General features: G+C 37.8%; 2 protein-coding genes across 18 annotated transcripts in view; one reads left to right on the top strand and one right to left on the bottom strand.

Annotated features, from left to right (window-relative positions):
- The window catches only part of LOC127511199 (heavy metal-binding protein HIP-like), a 219,057-nt gene that overhangs the window by 2,783 nt on the left and 194,126 nt on the right, over window positions 1-22,148 (bottom strand). For 2 of the 15 annotated variants that reach the window (XM_051891934.1, XM_051891925.1), the window contains 3 exons: window positions 11,932-11,982; window positions 11,705-11,836; window positions 11,210-11,522 (listed from right to left, as the gene is read on the bottom strand). The exons of 8 other annotated variants lie outside the window; for them this stretch is intronic. In XM_051891934.1, the coding sequence (XP_051747894.1) occupies window positions 11,242-11,522; window positions 11,705-11,836; window positions 11,932-11,982 (464 nt within the window). In that variant the 3' untranslated portion in view covers window positions 11,210-11,241. 5 more of the 15 variants (XM_051891927.1, XM_051891940.1, XM_051891935.1 and 2 more) reach the window with 4 other exon arrangements.
- The window catches only part of LOC127511220 (uncharacterized), a 120,069-nt gene that overhangs the window by 85,898 nt on the left and 12,023 nt on the right, over window positions 1-22,148 (top strand). The window lies entirely within an intron of this gene.

Genomic DNA, 22,148 nt, shown 5'->3' with positions numbered 1-22,148 from the left:
ACACTGTGAGTATATGTCATTTGGGTATTATTTTGGAAGTGTACAATCATTTTCAAGAATTTTACATAAACAAATGGATCAGCTTTGTCATTTTAATATTGTATTTGTTTGCTGAGCACCATTTCAAATCTGCATGTTTGTGGAAATGTAGCTCACCGTCACTGAATGTAAGTCACGGATTGATGATGTAAAACTCTGGATGAGTCTATTCGCATGTCTTGACTGTCTTACAGTCTGACCTTAACAACAACTGAGATCCCACATTATGGCATGGCTTAGAGCTGGGATCATGTTCATACAGTTTGACAAGCAACAATCATAAAAGACTGTAATAACTCATACTGTCATAACTCATATAATACTGTCATAACTCATCTAATGAATTGTGTACAAAGTGTGCACCCGGCTTAAGTTAACCTTGTTTCCTGGAATATCCCCCTGCTTTACATGTCAAAGAAATTGTTTAATATCTCTTCAGTAGAAGAATTTATTAGTATCCTAAAACAGCTGCAACAGTTTAATGTTTGCAGTAATTCTGTTCCCGTGAGAAAGACAAACACGACACAAAAAGCACATTACATCCAGAAGAGAATCACGGATGAGACCAAACTTTTCATGGCGAGTATAATATTTGCACATTTGGGTAGAAAAACAGACTTTATTTAATAAGAATATAAGATGACGGCTCTCATTTTTTCTAAAAGTACTTATTGACACAAATTAAGATATTTTTGATGAAATCCGAGGGTATCTGATCCACACATCGACAGCAACATCATTGCACCTTTTGACGTCCAGAAAGGTAGTTAAAACATGGTTAAAATAGTCAATGTGACTACAGTGGTTCAACCTTAATGTTATGAAGCGACTAGAATACTTTTTGTGTGCAAAAACAAAACAAAAATAACGACTTTATTCAGCAATTTGAACTGTTGCCATACATGTGAACTCAGTGAAGGCTTCCTTGTTTACGTCCGAATGCCAGCTCATTATTGGCCGAATCCTTCCGACTTCCATTGATTTATAAAACAGTGGTTTACTCTCTGTTTTTTGTCAGTATTTCTCCCAGAGCAAGCCATTAAGAGGTACAACAAGGTCCTGGGCTATTTGAAAGGTGGGAAAATAAAACCTCAGGCATACTACAAATGTGGCATGGACAGAAAGACCATTGTGGATACTGCAGCAATTGCAGAGCTCAAGGCTTGTGACATCGAAGCCTACAAAGATTTGCATGGCACTTTCCAAAGAAGATAGAAACTGATTTTGCAGAACGGTGCAGATAATTATGCAGACAGGAGCCACTGCAAAGCACCATTGAGGAAAAAAAGAAAGCTGGCACGCTTATAGACTTCAGTGAGAGACAAAAATAAGTGCTCTCTTCTGTTGCCTTCTCCAGAAACTGGATGTTGAGTGAGGTTATGCTCCTTTTTATTGCCTCAAATGTAGTTTACTACCACCTGAATTGCTACAAGCAACTTCATATTCTGAATTACAGCCTGGTTGGGTGATTAGATGTAGGCATTGACTTATCCGAGTCAATTTTTCTAGCTCTGCTCAAAGGGATCTGCACTGTCCTGGACTGGTGTGAGGTCCCTATTGGGCATTGAAGTTTTAGGGCCTTTCCTAACGCTCTAATACTAGCTGCTGGGAGCAACGTTGTATGCCAATGTGATGTTTTAATGGGCGAATGTAAATGTTACATGTGCACCAATGTTTTCACAGTCTTCAGTGGATAAAATGATTGACTACAGGGGGACTTTAATAGTATGGTGGCCTTGAAAGGAAAATGAATTTGACCATAAAAGAAATGAAGAGGTAATTTGGTTGCCACACTAACACTACTGTATAAAAGATTTCCAGTCAGATCTGCCCCAAAGAGTTTTATTAATAAGTATAACTGCTCCTCACACTTGTGTTTTATAATTTGTTGTTTTCTCTGTCCACACTAATGAAATGAAAGTTAATGACCGTAACTTCTGTATGCAGTGTGTAGATGATATAGCAATGGTTGGGTTAGAGATGATAATAATATAAAGGAAAGACTGTATAGGAATCATATTAGTTGCATATTGCAGTGGACTCATGAACTCAACTCAACAAATAAAAAAACACATTTAGCAGAATTGTAATGTATATTTTTAAAGGTTTTTATTGACTTTATTGTTGGGATTTATTTATTTAGGAAATGATTTTTTACGTGAACTGTTTCTAATCTCATTACAAAAGGCATGACAGTACTGAAGAAAAGAGAATACAATACATTAACACCGACCTTATTCAGAGTTATATTTTATTAAAGTATGATTCAGTTCAATATTAATCACTGCAAATGTGTTTTTTAAATCAATTTGAAAATATATATTTTAATATTCTTGTAATCTTCCTCATGGTCCACAGGAATGAATTATCATTGAATATCTGCACGACTACATGACTGAACATGACACTTCTGAACCCAAGACAGAAACACTGGTTTTTGGACCAATTGAGATTCCAGTTCCCAGGAATTTTGCCTCCAGTCCACCCAGACCAATAGATGCACCCGTGTCAACTCCAAGTCCCAGTTTAGCAGCAACTGGGCCAGCTTTTGCTGAAACACTTCCAACTTCAGCACGAGCCACCACTCCAGCTCCAGTCCAACTTGCTTCAGCACCAGCCGAAGCGTTTGGGCCCTTGGCATCTGCCTTCAATACACTCACTTCAGCTACAGCACGACCCACTCCTGCTTCTGCAAAAACTCCTGCCTTGGGAATTCTGTGTCCTGGTTTGTCTTCCAAACCTACTAAATATTTTCCATGTTTCGCATATTTGCCCTCTGCGCTGGTGTTTTTTGGATTGTCAAATGTGTCAATGATGTTTATGGTGTCCAGTAAATCAACATTGACTGATGCAAGTTGGATACTTGGTTTTTTTGTAGTTTCTTTTTTGATTTCCCATGTTTCTTTTTTAAGTAAATTCTTATTTATATCACTTGAAATATTGAAATCTACGGGGTGTCGTCCTCCCCGTAGCCGTTTGGTATAAATTATATTTGATTTGTCATCTGTAGATAAAAGACAAATAGTTGCATGAAGTTCTATTTCAGAAGACACAGAAAACACAAACTTAAATTTGCACAAAATTAACTTGAATTTTTATCATAATTTACATGATTTTTATAGTAACCAACTAAACAGTATGTTTACAAATTTTAACGGTCACAGATATCTATTTATCTGGATGGCTAATAATTTTGGAAATGTTAATTACTGACTCCAAAACACATTTTATGATATGTTGCATTAGTATTTATGGTCACTCTGAATGGACTGAATTTGGACTTTGGATTTTTCCTTATATGTGTCTGTTTTATTAGTAGATTGTTCAGATAAAGGCCTGTATAGTTCAGACTCGATAAGAAGCAGTGTTTCTGTTTCATTTTAAAATGGTTTTATTTCCTTCACTCTGCAATCTAATTTTCTCACTTTACTCAGTATTTCCCAACCTGCTAAAGAGATCAAACAATAAAATATATATATATATATATATATATATATATATATCAACATGCATTGACTATAAAATACATTATAATATTTGTGATTATTTTTTTCTTATTTGAGTTTATATGCCTATAATTATCACAACATGCAGCATTTTATCAATTTTAATTTATTTATTCATGTTTTTTTTTTAATTCATGATTTTATCAAAGTTAATAATATAAATCTAATTATTAAAATGCACTTACCATGTACATCACGTTCACTCATTTTGCCTGTATAATGGACAAGTTTGAAAATCTCACTAGGTTTCGTTTAGGTTTAGTGACGGTTTCTCAGACTTTATATAAAGAGCTGCGTCTATAAAACGGTTTCACTTTTTACTGTCTCCGGTTTGGGGAGGAGTCTGCAGCTATGAACCTTTCATTTTCTTCATGACCATAGATGGATTGGAATCTCGTCTCAACATATTTATTGAATAGTTTAAAATTGGACTTTTCTTTTTTGTAAATATATAATATTTTACTTCAGGTTTATTTTTTGGACTAGAATATTGTAATTATTATTCAACTAAAATGTTTAAAGAAAAAAGAGAGAGAAAAAAAAGGGGTTTTTAGGAAGTTGCATTCATATTGTCAGGGAGTCAACGGTCACCACCGTCACCAGATCCCAGTCACCTGATTACTAATGTTATTCACCTGTCAGCAATCAGCAGCCAGCTCCATATAACTGCACTCAACACGTTCACTCACTGTCTGGTCTCAACCTTACCATGTACCTGTACAACGACTTACCTGCATTACACTTACCTGTTGTTCCTGCTAACCGTCCAAGTTCTCGTCAGCTCCTGTTCTCCGTCCTCTCCACACTTCACTGCCCCACTGGATCTCCTGGGAAAACACAAAGACTGCATCACACACAGAAAAGCCACACCAAGACATTCCCTCTCCCAGCCTGCTTACCTGGACTGCTATCACTGCTGTGTTATCTTCATTACTGTTCAATAAACCTGCTGTTGATTGTATCACTTACCTCTGTGTCCCTCGTCTATCTGCTGACACATATGTGATAAAATTTGGAAAGAACAAGAAGAATGTCTATGAAACATCAAGAAAACAAGCTTCTTTTAATAACAGAACTTTAAAAATTCTGTTATACTGTAAACTAAAGCATTTTCAACTCAGAATGAAAGAACAACAGTAGAATGATTTGTATCATTTTATTAACAGTGAATGAAAAGAACCATTCATCTATTATATATTATTATTACAAACCCGATTCCAAAAAAGTTGGGACACTGTACAAATTGTGAGTAAAAAAGGAATGCAATGATGTGGAAGTTTCAAATTTCAATATTTTATTCAGAATACAACATAGATGACATATCAAATGTTTAAACTGAGAAAATGTATCATTGTAAATGTACAATGATAAATGTATCATTTTAAGGGAAAAATAAGTTGATTTTAAATTTCATGGCATCAACATCTCAAAAAAGTTGGGACAAGGCCATGTTTACCACTGTGTGGCATCCCCTCTTCTTTTTATAACAGTCTGCAAACGTCTGGGGACTGAGGAGACAAGTTGCTCAAGTTTAGGAATAGGAATGTTGTCCCATTCTTGTCTAATACAGGCTTCTAGTTGCTCAACTGTCTTAGGTCTTCTTTGTCGCATCTTCCTCTTTATGATGCGCCAAATGTTTTCTATGGGTGAAAGATCTGGACTGCAGGCTGGCCATTTCAGTACCCGGATCCTTCTTCTACGCAGCCATGATGTTGTAATTGATGCGGTATGTGGTCTGGCATTGTCATGTTGGAAAATGCAAGGTCTTCCCTCAAAGAGACAATGTCTGGATGGGAGCATATGTTGTTCTAGAACTTGGATATACCTTTCAGCATTGATGGTGCCTTTCCAGATGTGTAAGCTGCCCATGCCACACGCACTCATGCAACCCCATACCATCAGAGATGCAGGCTTCTGAACTGAGCGCTGATAACAACTTGGGTTGTCCTTGTCCTCTTTAGTCCGGATGACATGGCGTCCCAGTTTTCCAAAAAGAACTTCAAATTTTGATTCGTCTGACCACAGAACAGTTTTCCACTTTGCCACAGTCCATTCTAAATGAGCCTTGGCCCAGAGAAAACACCTGCGCTTCTGGATCAAGTTTAGATATGGCTTCTTTTTTGACCTATAGAGTTTTAGCCGGCAATGGCGAATGACACGGTGGATTGTGTTCACCGACAATGTTTTCTGGAAGTATTCCTGAGCCCATGTTGTGATTTCCATTACAGTAGCATTCCTGTATGTGATGCAGTGCCGTCTAAGGGCCCGAAGATCACGGGCATCCAGTATGGTTTTCCGGCCTTGACCCTTACACACAGAGATTGTTCCAGATTCTCTGAATCTTTGGATGATATTATGCACTGTAGATGATGATAACTTCAAACTCTCAAACAATTTTTCTCTGAGAAACTCCTTTCTGATATTGCTCCACTACTTTTTGCCGCAGCATTGGGGGAATTGGTGATCCTCTGCCCATCTTGACTTCTGAGAGACACTGCCACTCTCAGAGGCTCTTTTTATACCCAATCATGTTGCCAATTGACCTAATAAGTTGCAAATTGGTCCTCCAGCTGTTCCTTATATGTACATTTAACTTTTCCAGCCTCTTATTGCTACCTGTCCCAACTTTTTTGGAATGTGTAGCTCTCATGAAATCCAAAATGAGCCAATATTTGGCATGACATTTCAAAATGTCTCATTTTCAACATTTGATGAGATTTGTAAATTATTGCATTCCTTTTTTATTCACAATTTGTACAGCGTCCCAACTTTTTTGGAATCGAGTTTGTATTTTAAATCCTGAAACAAACAGACAAACAAAAGAAATAAAAAAGAACACAAGCTGCCGGACTATATCCATTATGTTTGGCATTTTATCCATTTTATGTGTGTCAGTATCAATTAAATTATCTATTAATCGTGACAAGCACATATTCTGTCAAGCACGTCGAGCCAATTGTGCATTTACTGTGAAAAATAATGTAAAATAAGACATTTATTTATTCTTCATTTCAAAGGTCAGTTTATTTGTTCATACTATCCTGCAGATCCTGAGGGCCGAGTTGCTACCTGGAAATGATTATGTTAATATAACCTAAGTAGAGATTGCATATAGACAACTGATGTGCAGTTAACGCTTGTCACCTGTTCTTGATGTCAGTCAGTGTTTCAGGATATAATGTAAACTACTTGACATGTCTGTGCTTTCTGTTTGATCAGTCGCTGTTCATTTCCAGTGGTGCTGAAATTGTGCAGTATTGCATTCAGTCATAGAAACTTTAAACTTTGTTATGCTATTGTCATTCATACTGTCAGTTTAAGATTATCTTAGTGTGACTGCAACTACTATGTACTTGCATAAAATAAGTACAATGTACTTACTGTGCGCATATTATATTGCACAACATTTTTGCTGCTATTGGGATATGGTAAGGTTAGCGACAGGTTTGGTGGTATGGATAGGTTTAAGGGTGTATTAAGGTGTAAGAGAAGGTCAAAAGTGTAATTATAGATGTAATTACAGAAATTAATTACAGCTGTAATTACATACAGCTATTTTTAAAATATAAGTACAGTATAAAAACATGTATGTACACAATAAGTGCATTATATCAGGTGATTAATTATATTATACAGAAATAACGTATTAAAGAGACACTTGATATCAAATCTTATTAGAGTTTTTGTTCATTGCATCGGATAGATTTTACTTTCAATAAAACATTTGCAATTGTGTTTGTAAAAAGTGTTTTTATGCTTATGAAAATGAAGAATGTGATTAGATACAGAATATACCTTTGGTATGGTAATTTGACAGTACAGTTGAAATCCAGGCTTGGACGTCTTATTCATACAGCTATGAAGATCATGGGAAGAACAGAATCTTTTTATCTCCAGACCCTGTACGAAAAGTCTAAACTTAGAGTGGGATATAAGATTTCATTGTGTCATTTCATATTTCTGTATTAAAATGTTGTTTAAAATGTGAAACTCATTATATTATACAGTTGTAATTGCTGTGTAAATGTATTTACTGTAAGTAGCTACATCTGAAAGCAACTTCATGCAGTTGGTTGATATTGATTTAAAGGGATAGTTCACCCAAAAATGAAAATTTGATGTTTATCTGCTTACCCCCAGCGCATCCAAGATGTAGGTGACTTTGTTTCTTCAGTAGAACACAAATGATGATTTTTAACTGTCAGTCTTATAATGCATTTAAGTGGGAACTTTGTCTATAAGAGTAAAAAAAAAACGTGCACAGACAAATCCAAATTAAACCCTGCGGCTTGTGACGACACATTGATGTCCTAAGACACGAAACGATCGGTTTGTGCGAGAAACCGAACAGTATTTATATCATTTTTGACCTCTAAAACACCACTATGTCCAACTGCCTTGAGCATCCGGTTAGTGAGGTCTGAACACGCTCTGACAACGGAAGTGACGTCTTGCACTCATTGAAGTATATGCGTGAGAGATCACTTCCGTCACCAGAATGCGTTTTCTGACCTCACTAACCGGATGTGGAGAGCAGTTGGACATAGTGGTGTTTTAGAGGTAAAACTGCACTGGAACGTGTTGTTTTTGAAATGCTGTGTTGAGGAACTGTCTGTACTGGGTACCCACCGGCAGAAACATAAATCGGCGCCTATGATTGTAATATTTACCATTAATCAGAGGAGAATAGAAAAGTTTATGAAAGTGTCACTCCAAAATACAAAATATTGATAAAATATATAATAATGTTAATTTATAAATATATAAATTATTAAAAAAAAATATATATAAAAATATATAATTATGTTACTTTCATACTCATTGTGCCAGCTGTCTCTACCATGTGGTTTATATACATGTTGATGCTGGGCTGAAATTTCTGACACACCCACCAAACAAGAGAAAACGTATCTCAAACCCGTAGCAAAACGTTGCGCACCGGTTTGATCTTGAATGTGCCCCACATGATGGCACCATTTAATGTTTGGTTGACCAATCAGCAGAAAGGGGTGTTTCAATCCCGCCCACATGTTGAGATCAAATATTCAAGTTGTTTATTCATTTTATACTCCTGTGGCCTGTTGCATGAAGCTAGTTGAACAAACTCTGAGTTTCAGAGTAGGTTTAGAGTTGACAAATCCAGATAAATCCAACCTGGTTTAGATCATGATCAACTGTTGCACAACACTCGGTATAAACTTTCTCTGTCAACTCAGGTTTAATCCAGAGTTTGCAAAGCGCGTGCACCTGAAAGTGTGACACGTGCGGCAAACAGCCAATCACAGGGAACAAGGAGAACGTCAGTTTGATTCACTTCTCGTGAGAGAGCCGCGCAATTCATGTCTCTTCCGAAGATTAAGAGATCGTTATGAAAAATATGAAATTAAACGCATTTACAAAGCAGGAATAAACACTGCTGCTGCAGTGAAAGTTTGAGAAGGCAGCTGAAAGAAAATATCTGACTATATCAATGCATGTGAATCAAACAAATAGACCAAATAATTAATATAGTTTCACAAAGAGCTCAAACAAATACAAGCTTAATCTGTTTCAAAGCTTTATATATTATGCATGTATTATATTTATTTTAATTTAAAAGCAAAGTTTAATATTGTCAATTAATATAATAGGCCTAATTATATGAATGTGTCATGAATTATTCATAATTTTAATTTATTTAATATAAATAAAATGAATAGGCCTAATTAACAGCAAATGTTGAGAAATTTTGTCTCTAAAATGTTTTCACTATAAACTGATTTAATTTGGAGCGAGAGATACAGGGGGAGTGGCTTTATTGGATCTGATACATGTCACTTTACTCACAGTCGAGTTTGGGTTTGTGATCTCTAACTCAGAATAAATCCTGCTCCGGAGCAAGTAATGAACCATAGCAATGAACCCCGCTAAAAACCATTCCACCTTCATAAACCCGAAAAACCAGAGTTTGCTCAAACTAATCTTGAACTTACCTGGGTAGCAACTGAAACCCACTTTGTGCAACAGGCCACTGAACGAAAAATGAAAAATCAAGCCGAATTCTTGTTTTACGTTTTGTTGGAAAAGAATGAAAAACGAAAAAGGTGCTGTTTTTTCATTTTCCGATTTCAATATTAAATCAAAAAACGAATGACCACAAGATACACGGACAAAGTAAACATTGTTTGAAATGAAATTGAAATCTGAAATATTCATGAAAATATGAAGCCACAATGTCTCTTTATTCTCTTTATTTATGTAGGATGAAGAAATACAGATCAAGGATCAGTAACAATATACACTTAAAAGTATTATTTAACATAAAAATGAAACAAATAATATAAAATAAAAAATCTTTAATCATGAGGTAAGAAAAAAAACCTTAAAGAAGCCATAGAATTGACATACAGTGAGTCTCAAACACCATTGTTTCCTCCTTCTTATATAAATCTCATTTGTTTAAAAGACCTCTGAAGAACAGGCGAATCTCAACATTACACCGACTGTGACACAACAGTCGAGATCATTAATATGTACGCCCCCAATATTTGCATATGCCAGCCCATGTTCAAGGCATTAGACAAGGGCAGGCAGTATTAACGTCTGGATCTGTGCACAGCTAAATCAACAGACTTTATGCAGGTAAGCAACAGCGAAAAATGGCAGATGGGGCAATAATAACTAACATGATATCATGATATTTTAGTGATATTTGTAAATAGTCTTTCTAAATGTTTCGTTAGCATGTTGCTAATGTACTGTTAAATGTGGTTAAAGTTATCATCGTTTCTTACTGTATTCACGGAGACAAGACCATGTCGTTATTTTCATTATTAAACACTTGCAGTCTGTATAATTCATAAACACAACTTCATTCTTTATAAATCTCTCCAACAGTGTGTAATGTTAGCTTTAGCCACGGAGCATAGCCTCAAACTCATTCAGAATCAAATGTAAACATCCAAATAAATACTATACTTACATTGATACGATAGGCTGCATGACAAACACTTTGTAAAGATCCATTTTGAGGGTTATATTAGCTGTGTGAACTTTGTTTATGCAATGTATTATAGAGTCGCGAGCTCGGGGGCGGGGAGCGCGAGCATTTAAAGGGGACGCACGCTAAATCGTCGCATTTATAATGATGCTCCAAAATAGGCAGTTAAAAAATTGAATAATAAAAAATCTATTTTGGGTATTTTGAGCTGAAACTTAACAGGCACAATCAGGGGACACCTTAGACTTATATTACATCTTGTGAAAAAGCATTCTATGGCACCTTTAAAATAACCCCATTAGCAGTTGATTTGTTTTAAGCAAAAACTCACTGAATTTTCAGAAAACAAGACATATCTTATGCCATTTTACTTATCTAGTAAATGCATCTTGATTTAAGAATTTGTAGATATCTGGACTTAAAATAAAAAAAATCTAAAAAAAACCAAACATTTTTTGCAGTGTAGGTTTACTACTTTAACAAAACACTAGAGTCACGTGATATTCATGGGTTCTGTCTGTCTCAGCGCTGAAACACTTTATACAAACTTACATGTATAGACAAATCAGACTTTTATATAGTAATCTATTGCAAATTTCAAACGCACATTAGTCCTCATTAATACAGGTTCATATGTTAATGATTCTTCATGATTTTCATCTTAAATCATACGCTGAAGGTTCAGAATTATTAGAATCACATTCTTCAAATCTCCTGTTATTTTAAGGGAAACAGTAGATAACCACTGAAAGTGTTGAAGTTATTCTGGCTATCAAATATCCTCCTACCAGACCAAAGTCTCACATAGACAACATCTCCAACTTTCAGGATCAACACAACTCCATTTGAGGAGTTTAACACACCCTGAGCCTGATTATCATGAGCTATAACCACACGCTTTCCATTCTTAAAAATGGTTGCAGTTGCTGCAGTTCCGGCATCACCACGCACAGAGATTCTAAACATGTACGCTCCTTTCAGTGGGGCTGTGAAAACACCTAAATTAAATAACAAGAGATACAGAATCAGCTGTTTCCTGTATGATTTCTCAATTACCAAACACACTGTGTAATAGTTTTGAAAGATGGCAGATCATTTAATTCTCTTTTACACATTACACAACTGCAGAGAGATCTGAATGGAGCAGAAAGGTTTATGACTCCATTTCATTGATAATTACCTGTAAGTGGGTTGTAGGCGTTCCCTATGTTTGTGAAGACGTTCTTGTAGGTTAGTGTGATTTCCGTGGTAAAAGGACCAGTATATCCACTTCCAGATTTCATCAGTGCAGCTGAAAAAGCTATTTTTCTGTCTGTTATTGAAAAACATAAGCAATATTGTGATATATTACTGTATTACACTGAGAATGTATACACTGAATTTAACATCATTCAAGCACACTTTCACCTCTATTTTCCTTTCTCAACTCCACTTGACTCAGAGTAAGATTTGAAATTTCTGTGAAGGAATATAGATTTTGTTAAATTACTTTTACACTGATTATTGCAATAGATAAACTAAAAAATGTACACAGTATACACTCAACTTTACACTAACATTTACACTATACAATGTATTGCAGGTGTTTTACTATGAGGATCCTTGATAAAAGAGTGAATGTTTTGGTGAGGTACCTTCATTTTTCTTGTTCAGCTCTTCCAGGATAAACGTCTGTTGTTCCCTCAGTTGCGTCTCTAAAGCTCTGATGTTTTCTTTCTGCTCTGTAACGGTGGCGGTCAGTTCTCTGATGTTTTCTTTCTGCTCTGTAACGGTGGCGGTCAGTTCTCTCAGTGCTGCATAGATGTCAGGGATGCCCAGATTGCAGTATTGTTGGCTGTCAGTTGAAGCTTCAGCTCTCAAAGTGTCTGTTTGAGGTGGATTCTGTCTTCCGTCCTCAGAGCTGATCTGTTGACTGATCTCATTCTCATCGAGTCCTCCATCTACCTGCTGCTGGACGACAAACACAAAGGTTTCCAACAGCAGCGGTATACATGCTAAAGCCTTCATTCTTCACTGATGTTTGTTTCCAGCTCTTGCTCTGTCATCCCCACAGCCTCTCATGTTCCTTTTATAGTGTCCTGATTCAGTGTCTTTTGTACATGATTTACATTGCTTCGGATAAATAAGTAATTCAAGTTAATTGTTAATCATAGTCAAAGGGATGTTCCAGCTTCAGTAGATGCTTATCTCTATTCAAAACATTTGTGACACTCAAAGTTTTTTTTATGCTTTGTTCTTTTAGTTAAATAGTAAAAGCATTTGGATTTCAGAATCTTTAGATATTTTGATTGAGCTTCTGTTTATTTTTGCAGATCAATATTTACATGTGAATAAAAAGCTGCTCAATTCATATGGATTAGTTTTACAATTTCTTTATGAACTTTTTGAAGTGTAAATGTGGTAGTTGCATAACTGTCAATGGAAGGACAGAAATCTCTCAGATTTCATTAAAAATATAAATTTTACAGGATCTGGAACAACATGAGGGTAAGTAAATGGTAACAGAATTTTCATTTTTGAGTGAACTATCCCTTTAATGGTAATGATCTTTCACTGCTATATACTGTAATATTTTTATCTAGCTCCAGACAGGTTTCTTTTAGTTGTCCTTTGGTAAGCGTGACATCACTTTATGACTTTTTTTTTTTTAAATCTTGGCTAACATAGAAACACTGTGAGTATATGCCATTTGGTTTTTATTTTGGAAATGTACAATAATTTTCAAGAACACAAGTACATAAATGGATCAGCTTTGTCATTTTAAGATTGTTTTTGTTTGCTAAGCACAATTTCAAATCTGCATGTATGTGGAAATGTAGCTCACCGTCACTGAATGTGTCACAGATTGATAGCATAAAACGTCTCAGGTTACGTATGTAAACATGGTTCCCTGAGAACAGGGAATGAGACACTGCGTTTACCGTATATGGGGAACGTCACTCGTGAACTGGTGTCTGAAAGAAATGTATCAAATCTCTCCAATCCTATTAGACGGCGACAGCCTATGACATCATCAAGACGTGGCCCGGAAGTATAAAGGAGCTGCCAGTGAAGTGTCTCGTTCCCTGTTCTCAGACGTTCTGAGACCTGAGACGTTCCCTTTCGAAAGGGAACTCAACACTGCGTTTACCGCATATGGGGAACGATATACCCACGCCGCCATGCTTGAGGGGAGTGCATGCCAAGAAGATGGCTAGACAAACGGCAACTAGTAGTTTCAATTAAAAACACCAGAGCAACTCCCCCTCGGGTCAAACAAAGGCCGTCAGTGACAGCATTTCCTTCGGCCAACAGCCCAAGCTATAAGCCTCAAAGAGGCCTTCCGCAGAAGGCCTACCAAGTCCGCTCCAAGGCTTCTGGTACCAAACTTTCCGAGGAAAGTGGGTCCCTCTAAGGGAATGTAGCTAGGGGGCCGGAAGGAGCCCCAGCCAGTCACTAGAAGGGGGACACAGTCACCCCAAATGCCACCAGGGGAGGCCGACCCGGTCTGATAGCAACCTAGTCTTGGCCAGCAACCTGTCTGAACACAGAGCCTCAACAATGCATTCTTCAGAGAAGATATCCAGTAAGAGTGACTGCCTAGGGGCAGTAAACAACTCAGACCAGAGTGTAGAGACGGGCATCCAGGAGAGCAGGACTCAGCAAAGTGCTCTTAACCCTACAAATGAGGGGAGTAAACTCTGCTCAATCCTAGGATCTACTCAGCGCCTGATTATTTGCACTGAGGAGGCTGTGCACTCAAACACAATCAGCCTGGGTCTGGATCACAAAAGGGAGGCCTCATGGAGGCCTTCAAAACTGACCAGCTTAGGGAGCTAAGCATTATGCAGGACGACCCTAACAAGGGGAGTACAGACCTCAACCTAACAGATAGACTGTACTGTAGGCACAAAATCATGGAGGCCCAAGAAGGGGCATACAACATGACAACAGTTCTACACAGTGTAGAAACAATAAATAACACAGCAGCCTTGCTAAAGGCCTACATGTGAAGCTACATGTTAAATCTGCTTAAGTTTCAACGCCCAGATGTGGGGGTGGGAAAACTTCAAGGGCGGCCTGTTAAGGCCAATCCCTCGAACAGCTAGCTTGCTGAAAGCAAGAACCCACAAACATGTAACTCGTTCAGAATGAAACCGAGTTAAACCAGCAGATAAGACTGTAGAGTGCCCACATAGCAGTCCACCTAACACAATCCAACAAGCAGTGTACTCAGTAAAAGCACCTTTTACTCTTAAAGCAAGGAGTACAACATATGCCATCATGTTCTGTAGGAGGCCCAAAGGCGGGCCTACGACTTCAGACAGACACGTAGCGTCAGCTCGTGGCAGTGTTTCAAGCTCAAGGGAGCAAACATAAGAAAACCGAACCAAAGTGAGGTTAACTAGATAAACTCAACCTGAGCCAACGGCCACTCAGCAATGTACTCAGTAAAACACATTTTACTCTTTAAGCAAGAGGAGTACAAAGACATACGTCAACATGCTCACAAAGGAGGCCCAGAGGGCCTACAACTCACAGACATGTGGCGCCAGCTAGTGGCAACTAAAAGTTCTAGGAGCCATAATAGAGCCAGACTTACTTAGTGAGGTAATTATTCAGCTCGACTAGAGCTAATAAATCAACACCAGCCAAGAGGCTATGTACTCAGAAAAACACCTTTCACTCTTAAAGCAAGAGTACACACTCCGCCAGCATACTCTGAGAGAGGCCCAAACCGGGCCTGCTATAGCAGATACGGGCGTAGCCAGTGGCAGTGATGGCAAAACCAACACAGAACTGTGCCAAAATGTTAATTGAAGGAGGCCCAAGAGGGGCCTGCGACTCCAAAAGACACGTGGCGTCAGCTAGTGGTTTCATAGGTGACCAAGCTCAAAGGGAACCAGCTCTAAAACCCAACAGACAATTGCGGTTAACTAGCCTAACTTAACCTGAGCTACACATTCCAACAGGCAATGTAAGTAAACACTCTAAACCCTAACAGACAGGGGAGCACAAAAACATATGCTACCATGGTCTGAAGGAGGCCTGAAGTGGCCTACTACTTCGGACAGACACGGCCATTAACCTGTGGCAGTGCTAAGTGAGCAAAATCTCATGAACATCTACCAACAACACTTGTGAAACCACAAGCTATCGTGCTAGAAGGAGGCTCAGATTACCCGAGCCTTCAACTCCACAGACACAATAAGCTGTTGTGGCAGAGATTAACTCTAAAGACAGCTAAAAAGAACCAAACTGAAAGTGAGGTTCCCTACCACTCAACCTGAGCTATGCAATCCATCAGGTCATGTACTCAGTAAAACACCAAAAACCCTAAAAGCAAGGGGAGTACAAATAGTCACCATGCGAACTATCTCGTCACGGGGCAGGCACCGACACTGAAAGCTCCGGTCCTGCCATCTAAGCCCATTAAGACCACCTCTCGCTTAAACGGCAGGGCATACGCAGCAGCGGGTCAGGCCGGTGCGGCTTTACACACCATGGCGGTGTTACAAGCGTACCAGGCCGACCTGCTGAAAGATCTGGATCAGGGGCAGGGTTTGTCAGACATAATACAAAGTTTCCTTACCAGATTCAATGAAATCGCGATCAGACAAAACAGTCCCGAAAGACGAAAATATACTGACTGCTTCACTGGCCGCGTCTTGATAACGTCATGGGCTGTCGCCGGCCAGTAGGATTGGAGAGATTTGATACATTGCTTTCAGACACCGGTTCACGAGTGACGTTCCCCATATACGGTAAACGCAGTGTCTCATTCCCTGTTCTCAGGGAACCATGTTTACATACGTAACCCGAGACGTTTTATGTCATCAATCTGTGACACATTCAGTGACGGTGAGGGAACTCTGGGTGAGTCTGTTTGCATGTCTTGATTGTCTTACAGTCTGACCTTAATGACAACTGAGATCCCACATTATGGCATGGCTTATAGCTGGGATCATGTTCATACAGTTTGACAAGCAACAATCGTAAAAGACTGTTATAACTCATACTGTTAAAACTCATATAATACAATGTGTACAAAGTGTGCACCCAGCTTAAGTTAACCTTGCTTCATGGAATATCCCCCTGCTTTACATGTCAAAGAAATTGTTTAATATGTTTTCAGTAGAAGAATTTATTAGTATCCTTAAACAGGACGCAACAAACGCAACACAAAAAGCACACTGTATCCATCACAGATGAGACCAAACTTTTCATGGTGAATTATAATATTTTTTGCACATTTGGGTAGAAAAACAGACTTTATTTAAATAAGAATATAAGATGACGGCTCTCATTTTTGTAAAAGTACTTACTGACACAAATCAAGATATTTTTGATGAAATCCGAGGGTATCTGATCCACACATAGACAACAACATCATCTACCTTTTTGACGTCTAGAAAGGTAGTTAAAAACATGGTTAAAATAGTCAACGTGACTACAGTGGTTCAACCTTAATGTTATGAAGCGACGAGAAAGCTTTTTGTGTGCAAAAGCAAAACAAAAATAATGACTTTATTCAACAATTTAAACTGTTGTCATACATGTGAACTCAGTGAAGGCTTCCTTGTTTACGTCCAAATGCCGGCTCATTATTGGCCAGATCCTGTCAGCATCACATGCATTGCATTGTTCTGCTCACGTGATCAGCTTCGGCCAATACTGAGTTGGGGCTACCTCCTGATTTGTTACCACTGTCATTTCTGTTTTACGTTCATTTTGTTGTTGAGAGGAAAACATGCAGCGCATATTTGCATATTCCTCTAAATGCAACTCCCAGCAGCATGGGTGGCCTGTCAGCATGAACTCTTATGTCAAGTCACTTTTATTTCTATAAAACTTTATGCTGTATGGATTGCATCAAAGCAGCTTCACAGAGATAAACTAGAAAATAGCAGAATCACTTAAAGTCCAGGTGATATGGAAAAATAATGTCCAATTTTTCATAAAAGCATGAAATTTGGTGCACTTGTACAGTTTGGGGCCCTGAACATTTTCAGAAATTGAGCCATAGCAATAAAAGCCTTGTGGTCGCCATGGCAACCATTTGCTCTTTTCAGCATAACCAAATTATGTATTTTGTATCATATCTCCTGAATCAAACATGATAACACAGAAAAGGTGATGTCTACCCTTATGTTTTGATGGTCAAGGATTACAATGATACCATATAAAACATCATAAACTGTTCAGGTGAATAGTTAATGGTGATTTCAGTGATGTGAGAAGGAAACAGTATCTGAGAACCTAGGCTAGACTTTATAATATGTCTGTTGCATGCATGTTGTGTAGTTTTAAAAGCTTAATCCTTTTGTTCATTAACCCTGAAAATACTGTGAATGTAAAGAGTAGAATATTCAATATGACCTTAGAAACATAGCTTAAAAAGAATGTCAAACAAAAATTTACTTAAAGAAATCTATTTCAGATACACGTTTGCTTGTTTTGTTGTTGAACCTATTCTTCAGTCTTCTTCACAGTCTCCTCCACATTGACACAAAGTTGTGCACTTTAAAGTTTGTGGAACAAAGGAGAGTCAACTTTATTGATCAGCTCTGTTAATACAAACACTGGTTTGAGATTCAGCAGGCATGGGAGATCAGTCTCCTTCAGCAGTTTCGTTTCCTCCTTCACCACAGGTTTGTTTGTTTTGGCTCACTAATGGTTTAGTGGGGAATCTCTGTGATCTTTGGAATGTGGTGTTGTGTTCATTTGGTGGGCTTCATTCATGGATGATCCTACAATCATAATAAGTGAAATGTTCCAGGCTCAGTAGATGTTTGTGGCACTATATTGATCTCAACAGAAATTAACTTGGACTCAATTTTTTTTTAAATATTTATATAGATCAGCGGTATCGACCAAACTCGACCAATCAGCTGTGAATAAAGTGACCTGTATCTGATGCAATAAAGCCACTCCCCCTGTATCTCTTGCTCCAAATGAAATCATTTAGTGAAAACATTTAAAAGACAAAACTGCTCATCTTTTGCTGCTAATTATTTATAGTATTTATATTATATGAATTATAATTATGTATAATACATATAATCATATAATTATTATATGAATTGACAATATTAAACATTGATTCTGCGGCTATGCAGCCCCATACGCAACAAACTGTGATGCACTGTGTATTCTGACACCTTTCTATCAGAACCAGCATTAACTTCTTGAGCAATTTGAGCTACAGTAGCTCGTCTGTTGGATCGGACCACACGGGCCAGCCTTCACTCCCCTTCGCCTGTTCGCCACTGTTCCTTCCTTGGAGCACTTTTGATAGATACTGACCACTGCAGACCGGGAACACCCCACAAGAGCTGCAGTTTTGGAGATGCTCTGACCCAGTCGTCTAGCCATCACAATTTGGCCCTTGTCAAACTCGCTCAAATCCTTACGCTTGCCCATTTTTCCTGCTTCTAACACATCAACTTTGAGGACAAAATGTTCACTTGCATGTCCCATTCCACCTGCTTCAGTAAAACACATTTTTATAACAATCTGCAGACAGTTCTTAACTGCTACCCTTTTGAAGCAAAGGACATTTGGAAGTTTACAATTCATTAAAACTAAAAAGCTTTAGTGGTTTAAAATACATGAGACAAATTCATTGCTATATAAAATTTAATAACAGATATAAAATAAAGATCTTGATAATACATACTGTAGCCTATACAGATAAATATATACAGATTATAAAACTATGAGGTGAATAAATTTGTAATTATATAAATAGTCCAGGCATTCATTCCAGAAGCTGTACGTCCCTTTCCTAAGGCTGGACCGAGAAAGGACACAAAACGAAGAGGCAAAAGGAGGTAAGTGGCGTTTTGGTGTTTGCTTTGTCCTGAGTAATTTCTTTTTGCATACTGCTACCATGTGGACAGAGGATACGCAATAACTGGCTGTAAATTTATATATTAAATGTTGACAGTTTTTCTCACTTTTAATGTTGCAGATCTGGAGGAGGAGCAACAGAAGAGGATCCAGAGGAAGCCGCCCACTCCAAAGAAAAGTGTCTCTTTTGCCAGCTCTGGTCACATGAGGCATGCAGTGAGGGTGCAGAACATTATATCTGTCACAACTGTGACAATGCGTAGGCTAATGCCTTTTTTAATGTTCCTGTTTGTTTATACTGTTCATCTTTTAATGCCTGTTAACATTAGTCAGATTTCCATTCAAATGGATCTCTTTTTGCCACTTGACTCTTCTGGCTCATATAGTGTTGTTTCAAACTTTTCCCCAGTCTTCTGAGAATATGCCATGGTTTCTCAAAGCCTCTGTCTAACATTTGTTTCTGCAGCCACTGATACATGGTGGCGCTTCTTTGCGGTTTTTGTTAGTTTGTTGGATTGATTCGAGGAACGTTGAAGTCTCCTCATCGCTCCACACATATTTGATGCTTTCGGATGAAAGACAAAATAGGTTTGCAGTTACATATTAACAAGGTATATTTAATAAAAACAAGAGTAAAAATCTAATTTGTATTGTTGTTACTTTTGACCCACCTGTCTGTTACTTTCGTCCCATCTGACGGGGTTGAAAGTAACAATGTGCAACTTATGTTCAAAATGAAATTATACTGAAATTGTTCTACATTTGTACAAAATACCACCTTGTATTTACAAAAATATCAGCAGTTAAGACATTAAATTCGTAAGCACATAACACAAGAACACTTTTCTTTAAATACGAGACTTTATTGATTATTCTAACGCACAAAAATGAATATCTAACACATAAACACACATTCACACGAGTTGCAGAAAGAAAGAAAGTGAGGAAAGGAAAGCCCAAGTTTCTAGCAGTATATGCACTTTATAAGACCTGACCTGAATAAATCATTAATTTAACCCTTCTATCATTTCTTAGGCGGGGTTATTATTAAGACTGGTCTCGATTACTACAACACTAGTGAGTGGTCTGTGTGAAACTAAACTCTCTCCTGCCATCTCTCATAAGTGCCAAGGATCGGGCGAAGCCATTAAAGTGCCCCTATTATTCGTTTTTTAAGGTTCCTAATATTGTTTTGGGAGTCTCCTACAACAGGTTTACATGCGCGCAAGGTCAAAAAACACTTTCATTTACTCATAATCTACATTTAATTTCACCTGAGGTTTCAATGTTTTGTAAACGATTCGTTAGTAATTCAATGAATCAGTCTTTCTAAACCCCACCTTTCCGTGAGCTTACGCTGCTCTGATTGGTCAGATGGCCCAATCCTCTGTGACTGGTCTACTGTGCGCACCACGCAACCATTGCAAATCGATTTTACCCTATCAATTCGAGCCCGAGTCTGACAATGAAACGTCTGAAGTAGTCGATCAACCAGAAACTGAATCGCAATCACAACTGAAGTAGGACGTTTCTATATGGTAAGTGTCACCTTAGTTATTTATAAGACGTGATAGCAGCGTCACTGTTATACTTTATGTAGGTGCACCTGTGGGAACTGTATCAGAATGCCAAGCGAAGCTGAAAACCTCTAAACATAAGATAAACATTTAGGCCAGATGAGTACACAGACTACGTAAAAAATGACTATATAATTGTTGGACATTACAATGAGTGTTTACTGTTTACAGAGAGAATACTTCAACTAGTTAGCGTGGACTAGCATCTTAACATCCTATTACAATACAGATAGAGCTTCACTCTATTGTAATATAAAAAACTGTTTGTTTTGTATGTTGTAAACTCCCAGGTTAGCCGAGCAGCTTATAATGCATTACACTTTGTAAACAAAAGTCGTGCTCCATCCTTGATCATTACTCCAAGTAGTAAGACAGACAAGCTGCATTAATCGACACATTTTTAGACAATATTGGACCCACATCTGAATAGCAGAACTACAGAAACGCGAGTTAGCCGGTTAGCAGGAGACAAACTGGTGTACGTTACACAACATAGCATACAAAACTATGAATTTTGAACGATCGTTAGAAAATATAAACATCAATTATTAATCATACTTACAGGTTGAGATTCAGAGGAGCAAGCTGGTCCAAATAAACTGGGCATTGATCAATATTTTAAGACCAAGCGTTTTGTGAATCCTGCATTAAACTCCCAGAGGTCTGAGAAGCAGTCGTCAGTAACATGACGGGAACACAACAAAAGATTTTACTGCTGTGGTTTCATTGAAAAAATGAATTTTCCCTGGTGTCTGCATGCGCAATAAGTGGGCAGGCAATATGCTAATGTTTCGGTGTGACGTCACAACGAAACGGCTTGCGATTCGTTTTACAAATGACTCATTTACTTGACTTGAGAGACAATAACTTTATATACGGCGCACTTTAAGATTTAAAACTTTGCAGGATGTTTTCATTCACTTACAGCAATGTTACACACTACATGAAAGGTCATTTTCAAAAATCCATAATAGGGGCACTTTAAGAAACATTTGGTAGTATTAAACAGTGTTATTAAAAGGGGGAAGAAAAAAAACTAAATTCAGTACTGACATACTGACCGATATCAGACGACACACGCATAGAATTGCCTAAATGTAGTATTGCCTTGAAATGATGTTTTAAAATATTACAAGTTGTGGAGGAATTACAGTTAGAAAAAGAAAGTCATGTCTATTCTCAAACATAAAACAAACACAACAGAACTATAAAAAG

The sequence above is a fragment of the Ctenopharyngodon idella genome, chromosome 4 (assembly GCF_019924925.1).
Source record: "Ctenopharyngodon idella isolate HZGC_01 chromosome 4, HZGC01, whole genome shotgun sequence".
NCBI classification, from domain to species: Eukaryota; Metazoa; Chordata; class Actinopteri; order Cypriniformes; family Xenocyprididae; genus Ctenopharyngodon; species Ctenopharyngodon idella.
Note: the sequence above shows the minus strand (reverse complement) of the source record. Positions and strands in the feature narration are given on the sequence as shown.